General features: G+C 40.7%; 5 protein-coding genes across 9 annotated transcripts; 3 read left to right on the forward strand and 2 right to left on the reverse strand.

The window, feature by feature from the left end:
- Positions 1–1,119: 1,119 nt before the first annotated feature.
- LOC106752379 (probable tubulin polyglutamylase TTLL2) lies at positions 1,120–12,278 on the forward strand. 4 transcript variants are annotated; one of them, XM_014634046.1, is made up of 11 exons: positions 1,120–1,140; positions 1,775–2,289; positions 2,570–3,550; positions 8,514–8,639; positions 9,096–9,199; positions 9,270–9,402; positions 9,782–10,052; positions 10,137–10,339; positions 10,462–10,722; positions 11,078–11,358; positions 11,449–12,278. In XM_014634046.1, exons 3-11 carry the CDS (start codon positions 3,473–3,475, stop codon positions 11,567–11,569), a joined length of 1,578 nt encoding a protein of 525 aa, XP_014489532.1. In that variant the 5' UTR covers positions 1,120–1,140; positions 1,775–2,289; positions 2,570–3,472; the 3' UTR covers positions 11,570–12,278. The 4 variants fall into 4 exon arrangements, with proteins under 4 accessions (XP_014489532.1, XP_014489533.1, XP_014489531.1 ...); XM_014634045.1 differs by lacking the exon at positions 1,120–1,140 and having other exon boundaries at positions 2,570–2,766; positions 3,373–3,550; positions 9,782–10,058; XM_014634047.1 differs by having other exon boundaries at positions 9,782–10,058; positions 11,078–11,539.
- A 93-nt stretch (positions 12,279–12,371) lies between these two features.
- On the reverse strand, positions 12,372–15,125 carry LOC106752380 (40S ribosomal protein S4-like). The gene is made up of 6 exons (XM_014634049.1): positions 15,002–15,125; positions 14,198–14,456; positions 13,503–13,600; positions 13,248–13,419; positions 12,990–13,119; positions 12,372–12,563 (listed from the first exon to the last, which is right to left on the reverse strand). The coding sequence occupies exons 1-6, from the start codon at positions 15,002–15,004 to the stop codon at positions 12,437–12,439; spliced, it is 789 nt and encodes a 262-aa protein (XP_014489535.1). The 5' UTR covers positions 15,005–15,125; the 3' UTR covers positions 12,372–12,436.
- Positions 15,126–15,506: 381 nt separating this feature from the next.
- Positions 15,507–17,122, forward strand: LOC106752276 (40S ribosomal protein S7). Its single transcript, XM_014633853.1, has 5 exons — positions 15,507–15,616; positions 15,957–16,127; positions 16,513–16,694; positions 16,772–16,922; positions 16,997–17,122. Exons 2-5 carry the CDS (start codon positions 15,957–15,959, stop codon positions 17,072–17,074), a joined length of 582 nt encoding a protein of 193 aa, XP_014489339.1. The 5' UTR covers positions 15,507–15,616; the 3' UTR covers positions 17,075–17,122.
- Positions 17,123–17,737: 615 nt separating this feature from the next.
- LOC106752332 (deoxyribose-phosphate aldolase) lies at positions 17,738–19,692 on the reverse strand. 2 transcript variants are annotated; one of them, XM_014633958.1, is made up of 6 exons: positions 19,272–19,692; positions 19,061–19,188; positions 18,774–18,958; positions 18,565–18,709; positions 18,108–18,490; positions 17,738–18,041 (listed from the first exon to the last, which is right to left on the reverse strand). In XM_014633958.1, exons 2-6 carry the CDS (start codon positions 19,083–19,085, stop codon positions 17,793–17,795), a joined length of 987 nt encoding a protein of 328 aa, XP_014489444.1. In that variant the 5' UTR covers positions 19,086–19,188; positions 19,272–19,692; the 3' UTR covers positions 17,738–17,792. The 2 variants fall into 2 exon arrangements, with proteins under 2 accessions (XP_014489444.1, XP_014489443.1); XM_014633957.1 differs by having other exon boundaries at positions 18,108–18,493.
- A 216-nt stretch (positions 19,693–19,908) lies between these two features.
- On the forward strand, positions 19,909–24,843 carry LOC106752333 (maternal B9.15 protein-like). Its single transcript, XM_014633959.1, has 3 exons — positions 19,909–20,056; positions 21,425–22,135; positions 23,029–24,843. The coding sequence occupies exons 2-3, from the start codon at positions 21,695–21,697 to the stop codon at positions 23,380–23,382; spliced, it is 795 nt and encodes a 264-aa protein (XP_014489445.1). The 5' UTR covers positions 19,909–20,056; positions 21,425–21,694; the 3' UTR covers positions 23,383–24,843.
- The last annotated feature ends 262 nt before the right edge of the window (positions 24,844–25,105 follow it).

Here is a 25,105-nt window from a genome sequence, read left to right on the forward strand (position 1 = left end):
GAATTGAAGAATAACATTCATAGACATTTGCGTAAGATGTATAGGTATACATCTAAAAAAAATCTTCAAATGTTCTCCGTATGTTTACGTCGCACATAAAATAATAAAAAAAAAAGAAAACAGAATTCTCTTCCAAATTCCGTTTCCGCGAATTATAAACCTCTTCTAAAATGAGCTTCACTCGCGAGAATATTGTGCTTGCGGGAGCTCTCTCTTCTCGCGAGTGGGGGACAGTCATCGAAAATTATCGGGCAATTATTGTTACACGGTAACCGTGAAAAAATGCGATTATTATTCCTTAACGATTGTCGTCCGGATTAGCGCCGACTGCGTCGAGGCTGGTTCAGAAAAGACCGAATGTATAGTATATTCTATTATATTGTAGTAGACGTTCTCTCGTGCGACTAAGAAACTAAGCAGCTTCAACGAGCGTATTTGATTCGAGACTCATAGACCGCGAATAAAAATGAAGAAAGAGGAGACGCGCGAAGTAATCCTCTTTTGATTCCGAAGAGTGTCCGTCATCGATAAAATCACGATGCGGAGGTATTCGTGAAGATTTCCGATGAAACACGCAACGTGTCTGTGTCTCGTTTCTTACTTATGTGCACACTTATTGTACATCAGATACAGTCAAAGGTAGCGTTGTATAACCGGCAAATTGGCACATCGTATTTGCCCCTCCCTTCTCTCTCTCTCTCTCTCTTTCGTCAATTCTTCCACGTCAAGATACATTCGGTCTTTATTCCTGCGTATGCACGCAATCACTTAATAATCCCGCAGTCGTGTCCTTCGCACATCGTCGGCGTTTGATTGATCGTCGAGCATGTTACGCGCGGGTCAACGAGAGGGTCTCCGAGAAAGTCGAGTAATCAGGCATCCTATTATAATTAGACGGTAATTGCCCGGGCTGAAATATTTTTTCGCGAACGCCAATTAGCCCAGCGTGTATCCCTGCGCGTCGCGTGACGCTCGGGGGATTGTTTTTTCCCCGGCGGAATTCTCGTAAATATCAATTACAATTATGTTCCATTATAAGTGCGTCGCGCCGGCCTTTAAAAGGGCATGAAGTCGCCCGAGGAAAGCTCAATCTCGCGCTCGAGCTCGATACCGCCGTTAGAACGTCCGTGATCATTGAAGGTAAGGGTGAACGACGACTCGAAGGATCCCCGGAATTAATACCAGGCATTAATCGGAATTATTCCACGTCATGAAGTTTGAGAGGATCGACAAGCGCCGGGAGCAGTATTTTACTTCCCGAAAATATAATTTCCCGAGAAAATAGTTCACTTCCTGACGTAATTACATTTTATCTTTCTCTCTCATTTTGATTTTACCACGTTACATTCGTTTCACGGTATTCTCCGGGGTTACAAAATCGAAAGCTCGAGAATCTTGAAAGGAGACAAAGTTAGCAAGTATTTTCCACACAGTGTCCATATTTACTCTATTAATCCTATTACAAGGAGAAAATTAAAAAGAAAAATTACCATAGAATTTCGTAGCTGAGAAACATATCGATATTCTGCTTTAATTTCGCACTCTTCCGTTTCATGTGTGTTATTTGTTATTTTATATTCCTCGGCAAGTCGAACTCTATTCACGGTATATTCTTGTGTCGCTAAAAATCATGGCGATAAAATTGAGAAAGAATTTCATAGAAGAAGAAACTGACTTCCCTCTGTGGCGTATTAGGCTTCATTTTATTATGCTACTGTGTTCCATCGTTCCGGTATCGTTTAATATCGCGTTTAACTATATTTATACGTTTTAGTTCGGAGGATCCGAAAGATTCATTGTGGTTGCCATATAGAGACAGCCAGCGGAGAAGGACGGAGCGGTGGCCGTCGCGTGCTTCTAATAACCTTCCATAAATTCGTATTATCTAAACTCCCTCGGACCCTTCCAATAGGCCGCCATTGATCGCCCATCCGGCACTCTTCCGACGTCCTTGCCGCGCGGCGGCCGCGCGGGAAGCGCATAAAAGCTGCAAGCGGGCCGCGCGAACACACCAGGCAGGTAGCCTGCGCACCTGCGAACGGAGTCAAAGCGATTGCGTAGACCGGAACGTGGCCGCGCACCAGTGAGAATCGAGATCCCGCCTTGTCCAGACCCGCTATCAACGCGGCAAAACTTCGCGGACGGAAATAATAAAAGAGAGGGAGAGAAAGAGAAAGAAAGAGAAAGAGAGAGTTTCGATGCATCGAAAGCACGAGTGACTCTCGATGTGGCTGAAGTTGAAGTGGCGTAATCGTCGGCGATGTCATCTCTACCGAGCACGATCCTAAGGTAAGTTTTCTATTTTTTTCTTTTTTTTTTTTTTTAAAAGATTCACCATCGAATTAATTACTCACGCGCGGGAGATTATAATTCGCAACAGCACGATGTTGATTATTCTCGTACAATAGTAATTTATTTCCCCAACTTTACGAACTTGAATCGTATTTAGAATTCGAAACAACCGGGGAATCACGTAACCTGAAATGCTTGCGACGTCGAAAAAGAGTTGTTTTTATCGCTTGATTTCTACGAGTTCGCGAATGATGGAGTGATAATCGTCGAATTGCAGATAACTGGGACGCTCGATGGATGGAAACGGTGATGCACAATCGGACGTTTCTAATTGTTTCGCAGATATGTTCAGATAATACGGTCTGCGAGGTGTTCCCGAGACCGTAAGTCGAAGCGGATATCGCGATATCGCTTTGCAACGAAAGCACCCGAATGAGGATTGGGATTATTGACGAATGTGTGCTGTCTGTAGGGGTGAGATCGTAGTTTCGCAGATATGTGTTAACTTTTCTTCGTTTGTGTTCGCTTCGACAGAGTCAACGAGCGAAGTGGAACCGCGACGCACGTGGCCGCGCAATTTCCGCGCGCTTCGCGTTTCAAATTCGATCCTTGACGTTGGACCGTCGGATATACACCTGCACGACGCGCGTTGACACGCAGGCGTCGCCAACATGTTGATCAACATGTCTCGTGTCACGCGCCTTCACCGAATTAGTCGATTAATTCCAGGAATGGTTCTTTCATCAACCTCGTCCTTTAATCGCACACCACTTGCTTATTTGCTCTTTTCTACTTTGAATATATATTACTTTTGAAATAAGGCTTATTTCTGTGAGATAACATTGATTTCCGCGAGACAAACTTCCTGTGAGATAAATCTTATTTCCAGATAAATTTTTAAGTATTTTTCTCTTAATGTGTTATGTAATTTCACTCACTATTTGCACATTGATCCGTTCACGCTTTTCACACGACACTTTATTGTTAGTTTTCTGATAAAAACATGCCGCGTGGTCAGTTCGCCGACGCGACAAAATACAATAATGCATTTGACTGATACAATCTTCTACTTTTCCTCAGCGCACGCCGCTAATATTCACTCAGAGTGTGATGTGACATCGACGTGATCCAACGGGAGGCTCTCGATTCACCGTGCATCGAGGAAGTATGATGCTCCGGCATGGCAGTGAAGTGCGTGGAAGGCCCTTTTGTGTTCAGGCTAAACGAGAACAGCACCGGACCGCTTCTACTTGTACAGGTGACGATCGGTCCGTAAAAATCACGCTTTCTGCCGGGTTTATTTCGTAAAACGGTCGAAAGTGCAATTCGAACGAACGACGATCGATAAAGTTCACGACAGAACATGACGCACACATGGAAATTGTATACGGAAGAAAAAAACAAAGTCTCAGTTCGCGTAACTGAACGAGGAGACCAGACGAAAATTCGGTGGCGAGATATAATATCTTTGTTACCGCGACCGAAAACATTCGTCCGAACATTCGACTGTTTACCTGGAAAAAAATATTTGATATTCGTAACTATAATCGTCACAGTGAAAGAATTATAATCAGGAGGACCATTTTTCAACCTTACATGCATGTTTGCTTCTACTATTCTTACGCTGAAAGAAAAACTACTATGTTCAAATAAACATTTACTAAGGAATATTGTAGTGATTTATTTTACTTGGATTAAGTAAATATTGCTTGAATGTAGCACTTTTTTTCTTCCAGCGTGCTACATTCCAATGACATTTACTTAATCCAAATAAAATAAATTACTACAACACTCCTTAATAAATATTTACTTGAAAATAGCAATTCCCTTTCGATGTACAGTCAAAATCATAAAGAAGGTACATGTGAGGTGAAAGATAACTATAATCCCTCTCAGTATATTAAAACTCGGTTGAGCAATATTTCCTGACTAGAAAACCTCCCACGGGAATCCGTCCGTTCCTGCAACCGAGTTTTCCCGTTCCTGCCCGGTCAGCGGAAAATTCGGTTCGCGTGGAAACGCGTTGTTCGGTGTTGCCGCGATTGAAGCTCGTCTCTTTCGTCCACGTGAAAATCCAAACGACACCCGTTGGTTTTTGCACGAGCGCCGAAACGCTTCGCAGCGGCGCGGTGTGCATCGCGAATGATTCCCCGAGATCGATTCGATTCGACGCGAAGGGTCGTCGGCTCCGAAAGGGAAACGCTCACTCACGTACGTACACTGGATTCCTACATAAACGTGTCGGAAACAGATCTGCCCGCCCGCCCGCACCCCATTCGGGTTCTGACTTTTATGTCCCTTGGACTTTGTTCGCGGCACGGTGTTACAAACTTAGACACAGCCTTGAACCAAATACTTTTCAAGGTACGATACATACATACGTGCATACCCGCAGCGGCAGACGAATGCAACGCGCCTCTGCGTGCATTCGCCGCTTTTAGACGCGACGATGAAGTAAGTGCGACATGCAACGAGGAAAAAGAAAAAAAAAGAGGAAGGAAAGAAAGTAAAAGAGGAAGTAAGGGAGGAAGGAGAAGAAGGAAGAGAGAGAGAGAGAGAGCGGAAGTCGGAGGAGATTTTTGGGATGGCGAAAGTGCTGCCACTTATTGCAATTTTTCACGCTACTTAATCGCACCCCGATAGTTATCGTTACGTGTGCCATTGCACCTGTAAACGTAAAAATATAATTGACATTAGCTCGTTTAGCTAATAGAGGCTCGTTCAGTGTAAACTGCTCTTTTGCAACTTCCGATTTCTAATTTGAGCGACTGCGATGCCTCGATGAGTTCGAAGCTAAATTGCCTCCTTGAATCAAATTTCGTCAGCAACCGTTATCAGTCGCAAACTTGTAATATTCGCTAATTACGTTTGTAATTGCACCTCGGAAGAGACAAGGTCCAATTTGGACGGGCGATAAGGAGTTTCGCACAAGAGGGAGAACTCGACTTTCGCCGCCTGTTATTCCGAAAGACGCTAACACTCTGTTCGAGATATCGATTGAGGAAATTTGCACTTTTCAAACAGCTCACGAATAATTCCGAACGATACACGTACCGTGCGCAGATCCACAGCAGGATAAAAGCGAACGAAAGTTCCTCCGCGTTCGCCTTGCGTGATGAACCGACCACAGTGCGGACTCTCCGACTTTGCTTCGAATTTGAAATAATTTCCCGGGGAGAACGGATAGAATGTAACCGCGCGTAATTAACCGCGGTATTTGTTCTGACTTCGCGCAGCTCCCCGTACGAAGGGGCCGTTCGGCAATTTGCGGGGTTTCATCGCGATCCCTGTCGTGAAACCTATTTGACTTTTTCCCTCGTCGTCGCCGTCGTTACGCGTCCAAGGAGGCCGCACCGCTTGAATGTCAAAGCGTCACATGGGAACGCAGCGTTGCGAAGTTGCCTCGCTCGTGACAGGCATCGTTTATTAGGCCAATTGCTCGTTCGCCCTCCCTCTGATCGTTACCCGCGGCCGGACGCGGAATAGAACAGAAAAAAATTGGGTTATCCGTGAAAGGACGACTGAAAAAAATGGAAGCTTGCCAGTGACGGGCGTATAATTCGCCCGAGTCATTGGGCGTTTGCATAAACGTGTCTAAAATAAGCTCCGAGCCGGGCCTCCGTAAGCGGGGCTCGCCAATGCTGTGCAACGCGCGCGATTAATCAAAATCAAATAATGACATATCTCGGGGGATTTACCCTACGAATTTTCGGAATCCTTTGCGTGCCACGGGAAATCTACATAAGTACCACCGGCTCCGGGAAACATCTGAATCCCCCGGGATGATGATTAAATTGCGACGGGGGACGAACGGTTACTAAATCAAGAAGGAACATTCGAAATTCGAATCGGTAACTATTGCTTAGCTGATCTAAAAATTGCAGCCCGCTGTACCCGACTAACGTGCGTCGCGTCATGCCTTGACGAACTCTAACGATTGGTTTGATGATTGGAACTGACAATCACTATGTTTCGTTACTTCAGCAATCGCGATGATACACGGAGAAAAGGATTTCCTCGGGTTTAGTACACGTGTTTGTTTAACTCGGATTTGTTTAATATAAACAATATAATTTCATATCGAGTGTCATTTTGTTCGAATGAAAATGTTGTTTCACGAGAGTAAATCATGTTGTTTGATAGACGTCAGACGCAACGTCATTGTGACATCATATCGACGTCAGATCTCTGACGTCATTTTGCTGCTTGGGGTTGTTCCACTAAAACAAGAAAGTTATTTAATGTCTTTCCAACATAGCGTTACTTCTTTTAAATGATTTATTTCTTCTGACAACCATTGTAATATTGGTATAAAATACAAAAGAAGTACGTTATTTGACGTCAAGATATTTATTGTTTGAGAAACGAAACAATCCTGCTGATTAAATCAAACATTCGTTTGTTTGCTCCATTCCGAACGACAAATTTGTTTAAATTAAAGAAATTTTGTCGAATCCAAAGAAATCTTTTTCTCTATACATGTACGCATTGGAATTCGTCGATCAGCATTATCATTATCATCGGCTAACGTTAATTAGTCTCTCAATTAAACGTCTGGATTTGCGGTGCACCGGGTGAAAGAACGCGTATCGCGCGATTTAATCGTTGTCTGACGTTGCAACGATAACTTTATCGATGCCGTATTAGCGTGCACGGGTGCATACGCTATCATTCCCGAATTAGCCGCGACGCTCCTCGCCTTTCTCATTTATTCGTGCTCGCATAATTAAAGCGGCGTGTCGTGCGGACCGATTTAATTGTAATCAAAGGCCTTGACTCGCTTCTGATATCGCACGCGCAGTCATTCCTGATGTTCTAATAATACGACAATAAATCAAGGACGGCCCGTCGCTATTTGCGTATATCACCCGAAAGTTCCGGAAACTTTGAAATGCGTAAGCGCACTGTCTGCTCAATTAACGCGCGCAATTAACTATCCGTTCTCGCCTTCCGAAATCGAAAATCCGACTTCCTCGAGGTTCGGGCCGAACGGAGAATATCCGCGCGATGGACGCGCGCGCGGTAAACACTGAGAAAAAAATTTCGTCAAATTTAATAAATTTTACCGCATCCACAAACAAATTTCATCACCGGCGCATGCTCCGAAGAAACTAATGTTTTGTTTAATAAGTACGACTGTTAGACTTTTCAACGAAACTATGTATCTTTATCGTAAAGAAAAAATTTGTTCGAAATGAAGAAAGACGATTTTCTCATAAAGAAATCTATCTGTTTCATTTTACATATTGATTGTAATCAAATAATATTTTATTCGGTTAAAAGGTTATTATTTCAAATAATAGCGTTCTTTCTGTTAAATAATAGAGTTTTCTTGAAGGAGACAAATATAATTCTTATCCAAACAAATAATATTTCGAATATGTTGTTGTTTTATGAAATGAAATTTTAGTCAAATAAATAGAAATACAAAATCTAAAGAAACCTCTTTCTTTGTGTATGCAACGTTAAATCGATATCGATTTGCGGTGTATACTTCGACGGTTTATCCAACACATTAGCGTATATTTTTGTGAGACGATAAAATACTCGAAACTCGCTTGTGAGAGAATATTTATATCTACGGACTAATCGTATCGATAAAACGACTATTTTCATCCGATACCGGTTTGCCCGTCGCTCGCGTCGCAAAAGTCGCGCGGGCTCAATCTCGCTTAGTTTTACGAATCCGAACGAAAGGAGGATCCAAAAATCGATCGGGCTGTATCGATTATTTTGCGAGATCTTCGGATGCCTCCATGTCCACACCGTGCTTTAAAAAAGTAACACGCCTTAGCGCGTCATAGTGGCATCGGCGAAATTTGTTCCCATCGGAAAAAATCAGCGTGTCATTTTAATGTATTAAATAATTATATTTATTACTCAGCAGAAAAGAGGGGAAAAAACCGATGCGAGTTAACTCGTGATTGATGCATGGAACGGAGAATCTCGTTCGCACGCCACGGCTGCGAGTTAACTCGCATTCGGTAGTCATTGTGTTAAAAGTCTTACATCGTTTTATACCGTGGTAAGGGACAAGAAGGGGGAAGGGAGGGGGAGGAGATTGCCTGGCAATCCTCCCTCCTGTCTGGCAACGAGAAAAATACTCGAGCATTCACGCATATCGACATTTGAGACGAGTCATATAAATAGTACTTTTGCCCTCGGAATAGCCCAGGCAATATCAGCCGCCCTTTTCGCTTATCGCGAATGTTTTCTTACAGGTTTGCACGGAACGCGGATGGCGGGAGTACGCCGGCGAAAATAATGTATTCAAAGATCGATGGAATTTATGGTGGCGGTCCGGCGGTTTCTCCACGTCGCATTACAGGCCATTACTCCCCTGGCAGGTAATAACGCAATCCGCTCGCGTTTTAAAAGCTCGAAATGTAAATAACAAGCGCCCGAAAAAGAAAGGGAACTCCTGCGCAAATTTCCAAGTGACCGACGCTGAGCTAATTCCGATTCCTTCCAGAATCCTGGTCGGATTCCGAGATCACCGTTGAGTTCGTTAATTCTAATTCCGCTGCTAAAAGAATCAATTAAAATTTAATCGCAATCTTCTCACTGCATGATCAATTCACGAGACGTCTGTATCTGTTTTTCGAATTATTTATGTACGCTTTAACCAAGTGATTACATTTAATTTAAGCTCACCGGTGGTTTCTTTTATATTTTAATAGTTTAATTGTTTATTAAAAGCATGGTATCTTCGGTGGTTTCTTTTATATTTTAATAATTTAATTGTTTATTAAAAGCACAACTAATTGGCGAGAATAGTATGTCAGGTTATTTCTCGCTCGCAGTTCGTGAATCGGATACCAAAAGGAAATTCCATCTGCCGGAAGGATAAACTGATACGCCACTTGAAGTGCATGAAGAAAATTCACGGTTCAATTTATGACTTCAGGTACTGTGCATGACAGAATAGAATAGAATAAGTCCGTTTATGATAATAAGATACTAATCCGTTGCGCCAGCCCCGAAGGATACAACTTGCCTTCCGAATACACGAGATTAGCTGAAGAGTGCAGTCGTTACGAAAAGGACGACAAAGTTTGGATCTGTAAGCCGGTCGGTCAAAGTCAGGGGAGAGGGATTTTCTTGTTTCGTGTAAGCGTTTCTCTGAAGAATACGCAATAACACAGCCCAAAAATGTCATCGCACAAATGCTTGAATTTTTTTACATATTACCAAGATAAAATTACACAATATAGTGAATTCTCAGATATATATATAAACAGAAAAGGGAAACAGAGAAGTTATAGAAAAAATAAGAGACAGGGTAATCTTTTCCGTTTCTCTCGTTTATTCATATTCATATCGACATATTTCGTACAATTTTATTGTTTCTACATATTTTGGTTTTTTCTGGATGTTTGACTTGAAAAAATTTTTTCTTAGTTTTCGCTCGAAGATCGTTTCAAACTTCAACCACACAAGGGTAGGATATTTGAACAATCGTGTAAACCGTCTAAATGTATCCTTCTAGAAATTAAGCGATCTGTCGTACGACAATGCCGCAGTTGTGCAGAAGTACATTGAGAATCCTCTGCTGATCGGCGGCTACAAATTCGATCTTCGCTTGTACGTGTGCGTACCGTCGTATCGCCCGTTGACGATCTACCTGTACAAGGAAGGCTTGGCTCGTTTCGCCACCGAGAAATTTTCCCTGGAACGTTTGGACGATCCTTTCCGACACCTCACGAATTTCTCTCTGAACAAATTGGGACCAGGATACTCGGAGAAAAAGGAACGCATTGGTGCCGGTATTTCTTAGGACATTAACAGCGAGCGAAGGCGAGCGTTTTTTGCGAGTGATGTAAAGTATGTTCGTCCATATGTAGGTTGCAAATGGACGTTTCGACAACTAAGAAGATACTTCGAGCAATCGGGATATTTCGATTGGATTCTTTGGCAGAGAATCTCGTGTCTAGTGACTCTGACGATCCTGAGTCAAGTGGCAAGCATTCCCAGATCCTCGAATTGTTTCGAATTTTTCGGTTTCGACGTATTGATCGACGAGAATTTGAAGCCGTGGCTCTTAGAAGTTAGTATATACATATATGTATAAAAAATGACTCGAAATAATTAGATAAAACAATTATATTCTCCTTTTTTTTGGCGTGCACGCGAGTGTGAAACGCTACAATGTAATCGCACGTTCCACAGGTGAATTTGAGCCCAGCTTTAAGTAACGACTGCGAAGTCGACTCGGAAGTGAAGAAGCCCTTACTGCACGATCTGTTTGATCTGTTAGGTCTTCCAGTGTGTAACACCGGACTATCCCTGTTCACAATCTGGTCCTCCGATCGCCACATCGAGGATGAGGACGAAGTGTCTTCCAAATTCGGCCGCTCTACGAAAAAGAAGTCGAGGCTCGGACGAGAAGCCGACGCTTTCCTAAATCTCTCCCCGGAGACTCGAGCCACGGTATTTGCGTAGAAACTTTTTTATTTTGTAACGTGGATCATCAGCCGATCGCACGTCGAATGTAACATTTCCAAATCACGACAAAAATTAACAGACAGAATATATCTTTTAAAAAGTTAAATATACCTAAAAGATATTTAAAAAATCGCGAAATTAAAGACATTAAATATTAAATGTAATAAATATTAAATATATATTAAAAATATATTAAGCATTAAACATTCAATACTGAATATTAAATGGTAAACTCGTTTGACGTGACATTGAGAACAATTTCGCACACGCATTGTGGACGTATATTGCTTATTTAAGAAAAATAATTTTAATATTTGCTGCTGCATGATTTTTCGCTCAGCTGAGACAATCAACGCCGGAAGTTTGCCCAACTGCCTGGTCTCGTTACAATTCGCTGTTAATGGACCGCCGTGGCTTTAAGGGAAGCACGATCGAGGATCGTGCATCGCCACCGATCTGGGACAACGGCAGAGATTGGAGAACCCCCTGTGTGAGGGAAGGTGGATGGATTCGTATCTGTCCGTTTATTCGAACGAAACATGTGAAAAATACGGAATATGCAAGACCGTCGCCCAGAACGACCGAGAACGAAATCAAGAATATGGTCCTTTGTATACGAAAGTAATCCGCTTTGACCTTTTCATTGGAATCTCAATATTATTTCGTTATTTGTAATAGTCGTGCGTGATGACGCGTTTCTCTTCTTGGTAGGTACTTAAAAGCCGCGAAAGAAGTGCAACACAGGAATGAAAAGTTGAAGGACGAGCAATGCAATAGTCTTCTACAAAACGCGATCGAACTGGACACGGAAGTTTGGCTGCCAGAGAAGTGAAAGTCTGCACTTTTCCTCGATCTCGCCCATAATTTCCAAATTTACTCGTCTATTGTATTTATGCTTTTACTCTCAAATTATACAGCACTATTTTAAAAGATACTTCGAACAATGTATACTATAATGTATGCGTCTCTTTTTGTGTTGTGTATTCCAACGATCTTTGTTATGCATACTTCGTATAAATTGCCTTTGAAACCCGTTCCTACTCATTCTCACTTTTTAACGGTACGACGGTAATTCATATGTACTTTTATCTTCAAATTTACCAATTCAGCTAGACGGAAGAAATTCTCTTGTTTTCAAGAAACATTATCAGGTTTTTGCACAATTTTATACATTTTACACTTTAGTGTTAAGTGTTAAGGATCGCTTTTCTCGACGGTGAAAAATTGCACAGCAAATAAAAAAATCTTTTTCAAGTTGTACAACTTAACAACATATTATTCAAAGAATATTCAATTCGAAAAAAAAAAACCGTCTGATGTGCTTATGACGGTCATTGTCTGTCTTGTTGAGTTCGTTGTTTGTTAATAACTCACTCTGACTCGGTAGACAAACAAAAATTATAGATGGACAAATGCGGACAATTGATTCCACTGTGTAATTTGAAAGTCTACTTTTGAAAGGGTTCAAGTCAAATAAGAAAAAAAAAAGAGAAAAGTAAATTTTTTTCTCAAAAGTGAGAAAAAAGTAAAATAAGTTTCTAAATAAGTGACGAAATAAATGAGAAAAATGAGTCGCTCTTTAATGCTTGAATTTTCTATTACTTACAAAGGTGACCAAATAAATACTAAAAATACTCGTGAAAAGAATTGTCCAGGCAACTTCGGTTTATTGAATCTTTTCTTATAATAATAAATGTACTTAATTTACTCCCTTTGCAGCTAATCTTCTGTCGCGTTCTTCAGCAATCGACAGCTTCACACCCTTGTCCCTTGGTAAACTTATATAAGCTTTTGTGCCCTTACCGATGATAAAGACGTTGTTTAACCTAAGTGAATTCGTATTGTGTAAAAAAATATTGAAACAAACTACGATTACATAGTACTAGAAATTATTTGCAAAAGAGGGAATATTGTTTCCTTCTAGGGTAATACGGAAAACCGAACTAGAAACGGTGATCCGTGACCAATATGAAGGGATTCGATCTCGGCCAGTTTTAGACTGTTATACGCGATATACAATACATATGACAGCTTCGATACGGCCCAATATTAAGAGAAAATTCTGCCGAATTTTCTTTGATCATCTGTATCTTAAAGTTTCAGATGATCAAAGTGCGCATCGTTTATCGAAAATTCGCACTAATTAATGATAACAAGCCGAAAAACCTGTTTTACTAGATAAAACAGTGTATGCTGGAGAAAAATCACTAAATGTTTAAATTTGTACATAAGTAAAACTTAATCATACAAACCTCGTGGCAAAGGAGTGCCCTTGCGCATCTTTCACGTGACAGATATCAAAGGAGCCAGGATGACGTTCACGACTAACGACGGTACCAACACGACCCAAGTTTCTTCCGCTAGTAATCATGCATAGATTACCTAGAAACAGAGAGATAAACTTGATATGTTCCTCTCCCATTTTTGTGTTTGATACTATATAAAATATATTATAAAAATATACACACACATACATACACACATGTATTATATACACATATATATATTACCAGAATCGAATCTGAGGGAATCTAAGATCTTTCCGGTGGCAATATCCAGATGAATGGTATCGTTGACTTTTATAACCGGGTCAGGATAACGAATGGTTCTACCGTCGTGCGTCACCAAGAAGGGGATACCCTTGGGGCCGGTCTGAACGCGCTTCACTTTGCACAACTTATACTGTGAATAAGCAATGTTACATATAAGTAAGGCACTATTCTCCTTTATCACGGAAAAACGTACACATGACATCGAATAATTACTTTAGCCTCTTCCGCAGTAATGCGATGCGTGGTAAAGCGACCCTTCACATCGTAAATCAATCGGAAAAATTCGCCGGTCTTCTCGATGGTAATAACATCTGAAGAAATCGAATTACAATTGCAATTAATCTTCGTGTTTTGCACACGGATCACGTTGCATCTGTACAATGTATTAAATGTATTAAAATATTCTTCCCCGGTAAAACAGAAAGAATATAATGTTTCATTATATAATGCTCAGGTTAAGGCAAAAAGCTCTTATTTGATCAACAGCATGGAAATATTATTTAATAATTTATATTCGTGGCAATATTTTGTGTTCATGATTTTATTGTTGCAAGAGAATCAGCAACAATCCACAAAATCATTATCAAGATTATTATCTTAAGAACAGATGTGCGATAGTTTTTCGGCGGGGCCATAATGCAATTAGTTTTTTTAGTTGATCGTGTAATTATTAAGTACAATTATTGTTTGTAATATAAACATTAAATTACAGATACAACTTACAAAATTGTATAAAACTATATGGAAACTTGAAAAACACATATTGAGCACTAGTCTTCGATTGAAAATTGACAAATCTCTTATAAACACAAACATCATAGCTTCGATACAGTTTGACTAAATATTTAATAACATAAAAATGTAATGTATATATTACATACAAATAGTGCAAAATAACAAGAACATACCCATGAAACCAGCAGGGTAATTGGAATCGGTGCGAACTTTTCCATCAACTTTAATCAACCGCTGCATCATGATCTTAGTTACTTCGCAGTTGGTTAAGGCATACTTTAGTCTGTTGCGGAGGAAGATAACCAAGGGAAGTGACTCCCTAAGTTTATGAGGACCAGTGGATGGCCGGGGAGCATACACACCCCCTAATTTATCCAACATCCATGCTTTCGGTGCATTGAGACGCTTGAGATGCTTTTTCGGACCACGAGCCTGTAAAGATATTTTAGCAAGCAATAACATATTATATGAACTGAAATTTTATATATATATATGCTTGGATTATATTATGTACAAAGTATGTATGAAAAATTCTGGGTCCCTTAAATATCTCAAAAACCAAATATTTATAAGAAAAATATATAAAATAAAATTTTGTAAGATTTCAAGATAAATATATAAGATGGTAATATTGTGACATTAAAATGTTCGATTTTTAAGGTCGACTTTGATTTTTTTAGTGGAATCATACAGTTTTTGTAACAAAAATCTCTCGTCCATAATTACAATATTTGTACACTTAATACATAAATCTAGAAAAGCTGAGTTTGAAAAAAATAAGCAGATTGGAGTGGTGTGACATACAGAAATATAACATTATTGTTTTTCCACCAGTAAGATATATTCAACGTTTATTAAATATGCTAACGATTACGCGAAAATCTGCACTACGAATCTCTTCCGCAGCAGAAAAACATATAACATATTTATGCGATGCAAACGGATCCTTCAATTCAAACCGTCCGTAGCAAACTTACCATCTTGTACTTCTAAACAGAAAGAGCACGATAAATACTTTTCTACAGTCACCACGTGTCAGAAAATTGAAATCGCGATGGTTGGATCAATATAATAATTACAAAGATCGGAATCACACGGTGCCTTCAGTATTACAACCATTCAGTGGCTCGGTTTCCATCGAAGCCTTTTAAGTTGCGTTCGGGAATCCAAACTGATGATGTGCACATAGTGTGAATTCCCGAACCCAACTTAATTTAGTTCTACTTCGGCTGCGTTCAGAAATATCACCCTGGAGTATGTCAGAATGGCATATAGGATACGATCCACTTGAAGCTGCAAATGCTTTGAAGTATTCAAAGAAAGAATATGATCGGTCTATACGGCGCTTTGAAGCATTCGCAACATGAAGTGGATCTCTACCCATAATTGACCAATCAGGACAAAAAGAACTAAAATTTCCTTATCGTGATCAGTCAATTAAATGCCACCTTACCCCCAATGTGGTGTTTCCGAAGGCAGCCGTAACCACTTATGGATGCGTTTCCGTTGCCGTGTTACACTCTCTGTGTAGACCATTTTCTCTCTTCGTTTCGATCCGTCTTTCTTTTCCACGTGGTCCTGAAACCCGCAAGGTTCGTACTTCGTGAGATTTTGTCTTAACCAGGCAATACAGGTGTAAAATATTTAGAAGAAACGTAAAATTCTATTACACATGTGCTATATGTATATATTTAATGTATAAAACGTGTCACATTTCTACTAAATTTGCGAACATTGCGATTGCAATGTATCTGATAGACCGTAAATCATATGTCCGAAATAATGTTGTATTTAATACTTAGTTTTATATTATAAAATACTTTCCAATGTCTACGAGAGTTTTAATGTAACATTGCGATAGTTGAGTACATTTCTTGTACGCATGTCGACGCAATTAGTACAGGTGATATTCTAACCTCAAAACCTCTTCAGATGTTTACAGCGAACGCGAAGATCATTAAGAGCACCGGGGCTGAGCCCGACCAATTCGAATTGAGCATCTCCAATGCCCTTTTGGATTTGGAAATGAACAGCGACTTGAAGTCGCAATTAAGGGAGTTGTATATTACCAAGGCGAGAGAAATGGAGACAAATAATAAGAAGGTAAAACTCATCCCTCGGATATCTGTTTTTGTTGTGTATCTGTACTTGTGTATTTGTACTGTTTCTTCTTTGACTTAAGTGCTTTCATTTTTATGTAGTTTTAAGTTTCAGCTTGTTGTACTTAAGTATCTTTATTATCCTTTTTGCTGTCATAAGATTGATTTCTAACTTGTGCGTAGTTTTAATCCTGATAATTAGTTATTGAAATTAATAGTTAGAATTTTTTTTAAGTCTCGTAGTTTAAGATAGTAAGCCATATTTTATTTTATTTTATTAAAATATGAAAACTTCTAAAATGATAGCTCTTTTTGTTTCTACACATGTATCTATATTTGATATTTTTTAACAGGCTATTTTTTCCTTAAACCATTTTGTTTTTTTACAGTCGATTATTATATATGTTCCGATGCCAAAATTGAAGGCCTTCCAAAAGATCCAAACAAGGCTGGTGCGTGAATTAGAGAAGAAGTTTTCTGGCAAACATGTAATGTTTGTTGGTGAACGTAAAATCTTGCCTAAGCCAACGAGGAAAACCCGTACTAAGAACAAGCAGAAGCGTCCTAGAAGGTATAAAAGACAGCAAGAAACATATTTAATAATGCTTGTATGTAATTTAATAAACGCAACTAAATTGTTAATACTAGCCGAACATTGACTGCGGTCTACGATGCTTTGTTGGAGGATTTGGTGTATCCTGTAGAGATTGTTGGCAAGCGTACCAGAGTTAGGCTTGATGGTTCTCAGGTTATCAAAGTTCATCTAGACAGAAATGAACAGACGAACATTGAACATAAGGTATATTTGTTCTCTTCAAACTTGGAAATATTTTGTTCATACATGTATCACTAAATTTTACTATTTTTTAACAGGTCGATACCTTTGCTTCAGTATACAAGCAACTGACCGGACGGGATGTCACCTTTGAGTTTCCCGAATCTTATGTATAATTTATTAAAAAATAAAGTTTGAAGTCTTTCGACTGAAATTTTTAAAGAGTTCTGAGTTATTATTTATGGATACCCTGAATGATATGTTAAAAATACCTGATTTTGGCATGACAGAGCAACAGAATCTATGATACTATGTTTTTCCGTTTGGTCTATACCTTTAAAAAAATATATCAATTAGATGCTCGTCAAATATATAGCGGAATGAGAAATTAAATTTAACCAATGATAAATGTTTATAACATTAAATAAAATAATTTGGCTCATGATACATTCAATAATAAATCTGTTCAGATTTGCACTTTCTGTGCCTAAAAATAAAATATATATTTAAAACTTGGTGGAAAAAGGCTGAAAAGAGAAAGATTAATAGAATAATCTAAAACCTGCATTCATTATAGCAGTCGTGGAAGCAACAGACGTAACGTAACGTATTATACCGACAAGTATCGACAAGTATAGAACAAAAAAATAATAAATTATATAGTTAAAATTTTTCAAGATTGAAAAAAGGTGATACATATAATATACATAATCTAAAATTACATAATATATATTATATACATAAGTATACATATATATTATACATATTTATACAAAAACTTTACATTATTATTTATATTTATAATATTTATATAGATTTATTTATCATATATATAAAATTTAGATCTTAGAGTAACAAGAATATTATTATTCCAAAAATATAAACTTAATATTTTCAAGAACATTGTAAAATCTTATAAACTTCCGATTCAACTTTATCATCCTTTTTATCACATATTTCTGGGTCATTATATGGATCGTAGGTCTTAAGAATTTCGTTGGTAATGTTATCAAGCAAACTAGATGCACCAATTCTGAAATAACAGTTGGTCAACCACTCGTTTCCCAATTCTTCTTTAATCAAAACCATCCATTCTAGGGCATCCTGTGCGGTCTTGATACCCCCGGCAGGTTTAAAGCCGACCTACGAGTAAAATGTACATTATAAAACCTGAATCTCATTAGAACAATAAGTCACACATAGACACACCTTTCTCCCAGTCTCCGCTTTAAAATATTTTATTGCTCTGCACATGACAGTACCGACAGGCAAAGTTGCGTTGACGGCTTCTTTTCCCGTGGATGTTTTAATGAAATCAGCACCAGCCATCATGGCTACCATGGATGTCTTGTACACATTATACAAGTTAAATAGCTCCCCAGTTGAAAGTATAGTTTTCAGACATATTTTACCATATTCATCACAAATCTCACGAATGGCCACTAGTTCTTCGTACAATTTTACCCAATTATGTTGTAAAGCTAGTGTACGGTCAATAACGATATCTATCTCCTGTGCTCCATTATTTATGGCAGTACGCACTTCTTCTAATCGGGATTTTAAAGGATACTGGCCAGAGGGAAAGCCAGCAGCTACTAAAAAAGAAAAACAAAAATTGGAGTCACTGATTAATCCACTATAAAATGAAATCTTTCTGTTTCCTCACCACTAGCCACTTTGACCATCTTGTTTTCATCTATTTCATGCAATGTAGACACCGCATCCTGTACACGGGATGGATAAACACAAATCGCTGCTGTGTGAAGCGGTTCGTCCCATTCAAATGGCAAGTTGTCCATAGGTTTGACAGCCTGTGGATTGGACATTAATTGGTTGATTAATTTGAAAAATAAGCTCGCCAATCTAATAACATACCTTTCTACAAAGTTGTGCCACATTACTGTTGGTATCATCACCATTTAAAGTGGTTAAATCGATGAAACTTATCGCTTTTAGCAACCAAGCTATTTTATTATTCCCCGTTAGCGTAGTTGCTTTGTATCTTACTTGTCGAATATGCTTGTTGACTGCTGGCTCATTAATGTGTACTTCCAGTAATTCTAAAAGATGGGAAAAATGTAAAAATAAATATATGTTAATTTAAAGAGAAATTCTCTCGATGTAATAAAACGTAATGTATTAATTATTTTGTTAATTATAACCTGGAGAAAATGAGTACACCGACATGTTTGGAGAAAAATCTCACAAGTTTAATAGAACACTTAGAAGCCACCACGTAGTTATTATTACGTACGTTCTTCCGCCAAATGATAAGAAAGTCACAGTATATCTGCGTTTAACGAATACGATGATTATATTGAATGACACATCTTTGAAAAACGGACGTGATTGGTAGATTTGAAAGTAACATACCAATTGTAAGATCATTTTTACTTAACGGTTGTCTTGCATTAAAAGCGCCATTGCATTTGTTTTCCTTACATTAAATGAGCGGATAAAAGTGTGGAATAAAATATTCGCTTGAGGACGGGTGAATATTGAACGATCTACTGGAAAATACCATTATTTCAATGCGTCTTTTGCATTATTTCACGCTGTGCGTCATTTGCACGCGTCCTATCAAAAGTACAGTCCCAACCAACACCTTCCGACCGTATTACTCGCATTGGTGAATAATATTCTAGCAACCGAGACCGACAATTATCACGCGATTGACATCTATGGTCAAAATGGAACGCCGCGTTGCGACCAGCAATGTTCAAGATAATTATAGACATCCTCGTTTATTGAATTCTTCTTTACTCAATTTCTCGGAAAGATCGCGTGTCAGAAACAACTGTAACTGAATACAAGCTGTATTCGGAAAACAAAAGCGGACTGTGCTCTCTTCTGTTTCTCAATTATGGCTGGGACAACAGTGAGCAATGGTCGATGATGATCGGTTTCAAGTTGCGTTCGGGAATCCACACTGTGCACAATGTAGATTCCCGAACGCAGTCGAAGAGGAAGTTCGATGCACGAACGCACCGCCGTGGGAACGGAGCCTCGGCCAATGACGGGGCGGCTGGTCACGTGACCCGGTTGGCGCCTCTCTCCTGCTCTGCCAAGTTCTCTGGTTCGAGACTGCTTCATTTCAAGGAACAGAGAAGACGTAGTAGTTTCACTAGCAACACGCACGGAATTTTCGTCACTGATTCGTAAGATATCACTTGATATTATCCGTCAATTACCATACGATTCGGCGCGTCTCGCCGTGTGCGCGAATAACAAAACTGCGAACGCCGTCCGGGCGACATCCGCGGGGACGTGGTATTACGGCGACGACGACGACGACGGAGATCGGCCGTGCGACGTGGTACGACGGCAATGAGCTGGCAGAAATCGTCGCGTGTGATCCCCGCCGATCCGCGACGATGCGTCATCTCGGATGCGAATCTCGCGGGGAATCGCCCCGTGTGTGTCCACCGCTGGTGAGAACGGTCGAGCGATCCGCACGCGTTATCCCTTTGACAGACGATCCGCCTAACCTACCCAGGTAGCTCGTATCGCGCGGAACATAACCTGGTTGGCGCACGCATAACATATTGCGATCGCGGGATTCGGGCGTGCGATCGGCCGTGTGAGCGGACGCGCGGCTCCGCGGCATGCACGTGTCTCTCTTTCTCTCTCTCGCGCGCGCGTACACGCAGGTACAACGAGAAACAAACAAACAGACGGTGTGTTTCCGAGAGCGTTGGTTGGCTCGGTTGGAAAGTGGAACGCGTCTCGCGTTCCAGTTTTGCCGAGCGCCCCGCCGAGGACGAGAGTCGTCGGGTCTCCGATCGGAGATGCTCGCGCGCGGCTCGAAATTACGCCCGGCGGCGGCTTTCATCGGCGGAATGTACCGTACGGTTACTCGCGTGGAATCGTACGGCCCACGTTTTCCGTGCGCGCGTGTGTTGTGCACGTATAAATAAATTACACGTGTTTCCGCTTATGCGCGCGTGGAAGCGGATCATGCGGAACATTCGTTGGATTTTATCTTTCCGGATATTTTTCACTCGTCGAACAGTTGGTCTGTTTTCTTTTTTTCTTCGCTAAACCGGCTGCGGTTCGAGAAATTCGCGCATACCGAAGCGTGAGAATCTCGTATGCGCGCTTCAATATGCTTCATTGTGTGCATGTATGTGGGTATTTCTTGAACTGGTGCAGCTGGCTCAGCTAAAAAGGACCATGCGAATACCTCGGTGTCTCTCGAATCAAAACACTTAGGAAGTCGATCGTGCGTCTCGAGAAATACAGTGGGAAGCACAAAAGTGAGCGGATTTCTTGAAATATTGGTTCTGTGTTCAGGAAACGCAATGGTTGAATAATCTGTCGATGTAATTGATCTAAATTTAGGGATCTAACAGTAAAGACCGCTAATCACTGAACGCAGCCGACTGTAGTTAAATTGATCAACATTTCTAGTGAATTTCTACTCACTCTTGTAATTCTCACTCGTGTCTCGAGATACACAATTTACCTACAGGTGCGCTCGGACGATGCAATGCATCAGTACATCGTCTGCTTCGTCTGTCTCACAGATTACGACGGCTTTGGTAGAGAAGAACAGGAGCTGTGAAATTGCGACGATATTGCACAACATCGGTGTACGATAGTGCGGCCAAGACGCGGACAATACACGCCGGAAACATAGATCTTGACAAGTTCCAGCGCTGCGACGGTGCAGAAGGGCTCTATGTGCTCCACGTCGACTTGGGCGAATGGTACTTTAGTTTCCGAGAGTCTCGCACTGTGGTATCGCGGCAGGTGCACACCGGCAGCTTGTAATCCAGGCCAAGGACAGCGGCAACATGCGCAACGAGGTTACAGCGGCGGTACTGTTCTTAGTACAGCTGATCGAAAAAAGCGAAAAATTTAGTCCCGCTCAATTGGAGTGTTTCAAGCGGCGGCTGGTCGAGCTGTTGATGGAACGTTTCAAGAACCACTGGTTCCCGGACAAGCCGTTCAAGGGCCAAGGTTACCGCTGCATCCGCGTCAACGGCCATAATCGCAGGGACGCGACCCTGGAGAGCGCCGCGAACGCCGCCGGTGTAAAATACGAGGACCTGTCGCTGCCGGTGGAATTGACGCTCTGGGTCGACCCTAAGGAGGTCGCCTGTCGATTCGGCGAGAGCAAGGGATCGTACTGCACTCTGGCGTTGTTCGACGACAAGGAGAACACTGTACCCTTATTCGATAGCGAGAACGCGGAGAAAGAAAACAAGCTGATTGAGGGGCCCACCAAGATACAGGTACGCACTACCAGGATGAAAAATTACGTATACTCACTCTGAGAGAGTCTCGGAGATAATCAATACTTGCTGATTTGCAAATCAATGAAATTCTTCACATACGATCACGCGTATATTTGTAATACGTGTGAAAGCTTTCCCAGCGAGGTCGTTGTCGGGGCCGCAAATTTGCAAGACGGATATCTTAATTCGGAAAAGTGAACGCAAGACCTTGTCCTCGATGCGATGAAATTTCAATCACGTTCGTGAGATTTTACACTTTTTTTTTTTTTTTTACGTAAATATAAGCGCGTCGATTAAAAGTTTAACGCTGTCGATCATTGTTCATAGCGGCGAGAATTTTCAGCAAGAGTTTGCCACGCAAATCGGCATTTCATATTTTAGGTATTTTATCCTTCGAATTTTATTCACACATGGTGAGACCGACCTTTTGAGCTATTTCTTCAGAGATCCTGTGATACACAGTTTGAAACAGTACAGAATCCGCCCGCGGAGAGGACAAACAGTGATTGACACGTTGAACTTTCAAAATGTTAACATTAATTATTATACGTTACACACACACACACACACACACACACATATATATATATATATATATATATATATATATATATATTTAAGAAGGATTGACTTACAAATGGAAAGACTGAATATCTCCGAAACTGCCAACGTAAGAGTCTCCACTTTGTTTGAATCGGTGAAAGGAAGAAGTATCAGTATTTTATTCACACATCATGTATCTTACGATCATCCCATATACATCTCTTCTTTTTTCTTTTTTTCCCCCCTTTTTTTTATACAAAGTTGAAATTTATATACGTGGGTCCGTCAAATGATCCGAAATAAACTTGAGCTCAAGCAAATCTGTGTATATGTGTGTTCCCCTTTAGAAATCCCCTCTAAACGCTGGCGCAGAACAACAGGCGAAAACAAAGCCGCTGAGTTCCGCTAATCAAAATCAACAGCATAGCAATAACGGTACAGCGAGGAGGCGTAATCTGAACAGCCCTCGGCTGCACCTGAACAGAAACCGTTCGTGGTTCGGTCACTCCTTCAGCATGGGTTACGGTCCTCATCCGATAAACCAGCCGTGGTACAATATAATGCCCCCTCAGTTTCTAGCCGGACCTTCCCCGCCACCCTTCATCGGGCACCGGGGGAACAAGTGGATACACCCACCCTCATATCCCGCAGGACCTGCCCGTTTCCACCACTGGTCTCCCAAAGCCGCTCTTAAAGTATAAAAGAAAAAACTCGCTTTTAAGGAAACCCGTTAAGAAACCCGTTTTGTTTTTGTTTCAAAGTTCGCGAAACAAAAGTAACAAGTAGACTCGTATCTTGTAAAGTACGTAATATTATATTGTTTCAGCTTCGAGAACCGTCATAAGTATTACGATTGACAAAGAGGAGAGAGAGAGAGAGAGAGAGAGAGAGAAAAAGAAAGAAAGAAAGAAAGAAAGAAAGAAAGAAAGATAGATAGTGAGAGGAATTTTTTTAATTGACGTATTCGCATTTATATGAAAAGAGATACGTACGCGAAATGCGTATAAATCGGACGATCAAATGGGATCTTTTCTTTTTTTTCTTTCACACATTGTAAACAGGTTTGTTAACGCGTTTCAGTGACGAAAATTCATCCATCCTGTAATTACAAATGACCTTGTTCGAAGTAAACGGCTAAGGCTTACGGATTTTTTATCGACGAGAAAGACACGATCGCATTATCACAATGTTGCACATACGTAAATGATAAAATTGGAGTAATAGATGTTCAACTTCCGGATGCAAGGTTGCTTGTAAAAACTGGTGGTAGATAGCTGATATAGTAGCGCGAAGGTAGTGCGTTTAAGTAGTACATTAGCATGAATCGCGTTAAGGCGTGCGCGAAGTGGAAATTAGATGTCATATCACACGATGGTTATTTCTTCGGTCAATTGTCGAGATAGCACTTATGAAATAGGCATTATTCGAACGAGATACGATGGATGTATCCGAGGGACGGTGTAAGAGGGGGAGGAGGGAACTGCTTGTCTTCTCTGTAGAATCGTAATTACGAAGGATAAATTGTGTGGTACTATAATTATTCGAACTGAAAAGTAGCCCTCTTTCGTTCCGATATGACGAAATATATATTCAACGTGGTAGATTTTATCTCGGCCTCCCCCCCCTCCCCCCTGAGTATATGTTGCGTTGTGAAAAAGTGGAGAAAGGGATCTCGTCTCTCCTGCTCTGTATCCTTGGTTTGGTCGCGTCGCTTCTCCGTCATGCGCGTATGTATAAGTGTATTTCTAAGCAATTGTAAATATATTTATACGTATATATGCGCGTACGTAGAAGCGCGCACTCGCGTTGTACTCACTTGCACACGCATATTTATATGCCTGTACAAACTGCAGTGCACGCGAAACACAGTGTAAAAGGATACAACGGAGGAACGCGACGCCCTGTGTGTGCGTGTAGTAGGGGATGACGTTTGAAACAGTTACCTTTTTCGTTCACCGTGTACATATATATAACAAGTAATTGTTTAGTGGACGGACGTGATTTCACATGTGTAATAATCCTAGTATGTGTTCCGCTTGATAAATCTATCCTCACGAGATACATGTATAATTATAAATGTCGTCTAACAAAGTGTATGAGAACACACAGTCCTGCCTCTCCTTCGTCCGCGCGTCGGCGGACGGCGGGGGGGGGGGGGGGGAGTGTAGCAGCNGGTAGTGTAGCAGCAACGATGTGAGCACAATTCTATCGGTTTTGTGCGTGCTTGGTAGGGAGAGAAATTACGCTTTTACAGGAAACGAAGAAAAAAGAAACGCCTTATCGCCGAGTCTCCCATTAAGATTCTGTATCGACTATCAATTTTTCCGAAAGTTGTTAAGACTTCGGTTGCGTCGACGTTAACGTTAATCGCGCTCGACGCTGCGCAATTAGATTATAAAACCGTGTTATCCCCCCCCCCCCCCC

This window comes from Dinoponera quadriceps, unplaced genomic scaffold (assembly GCF_001313825.1).
Source record: "Dinoponera quadriceps isolate SergipeBrazil2010 unplaced genomic scaffold, ASM131382v1 scaffold248, whole genome shotgun sequence".
Lineage (NCBI taxonomy): Eukaryota > Metazoa > Arthropoda > Insecta > Hymenoptera > Formicidae > Dinoponera > Dinoponera quadriceps.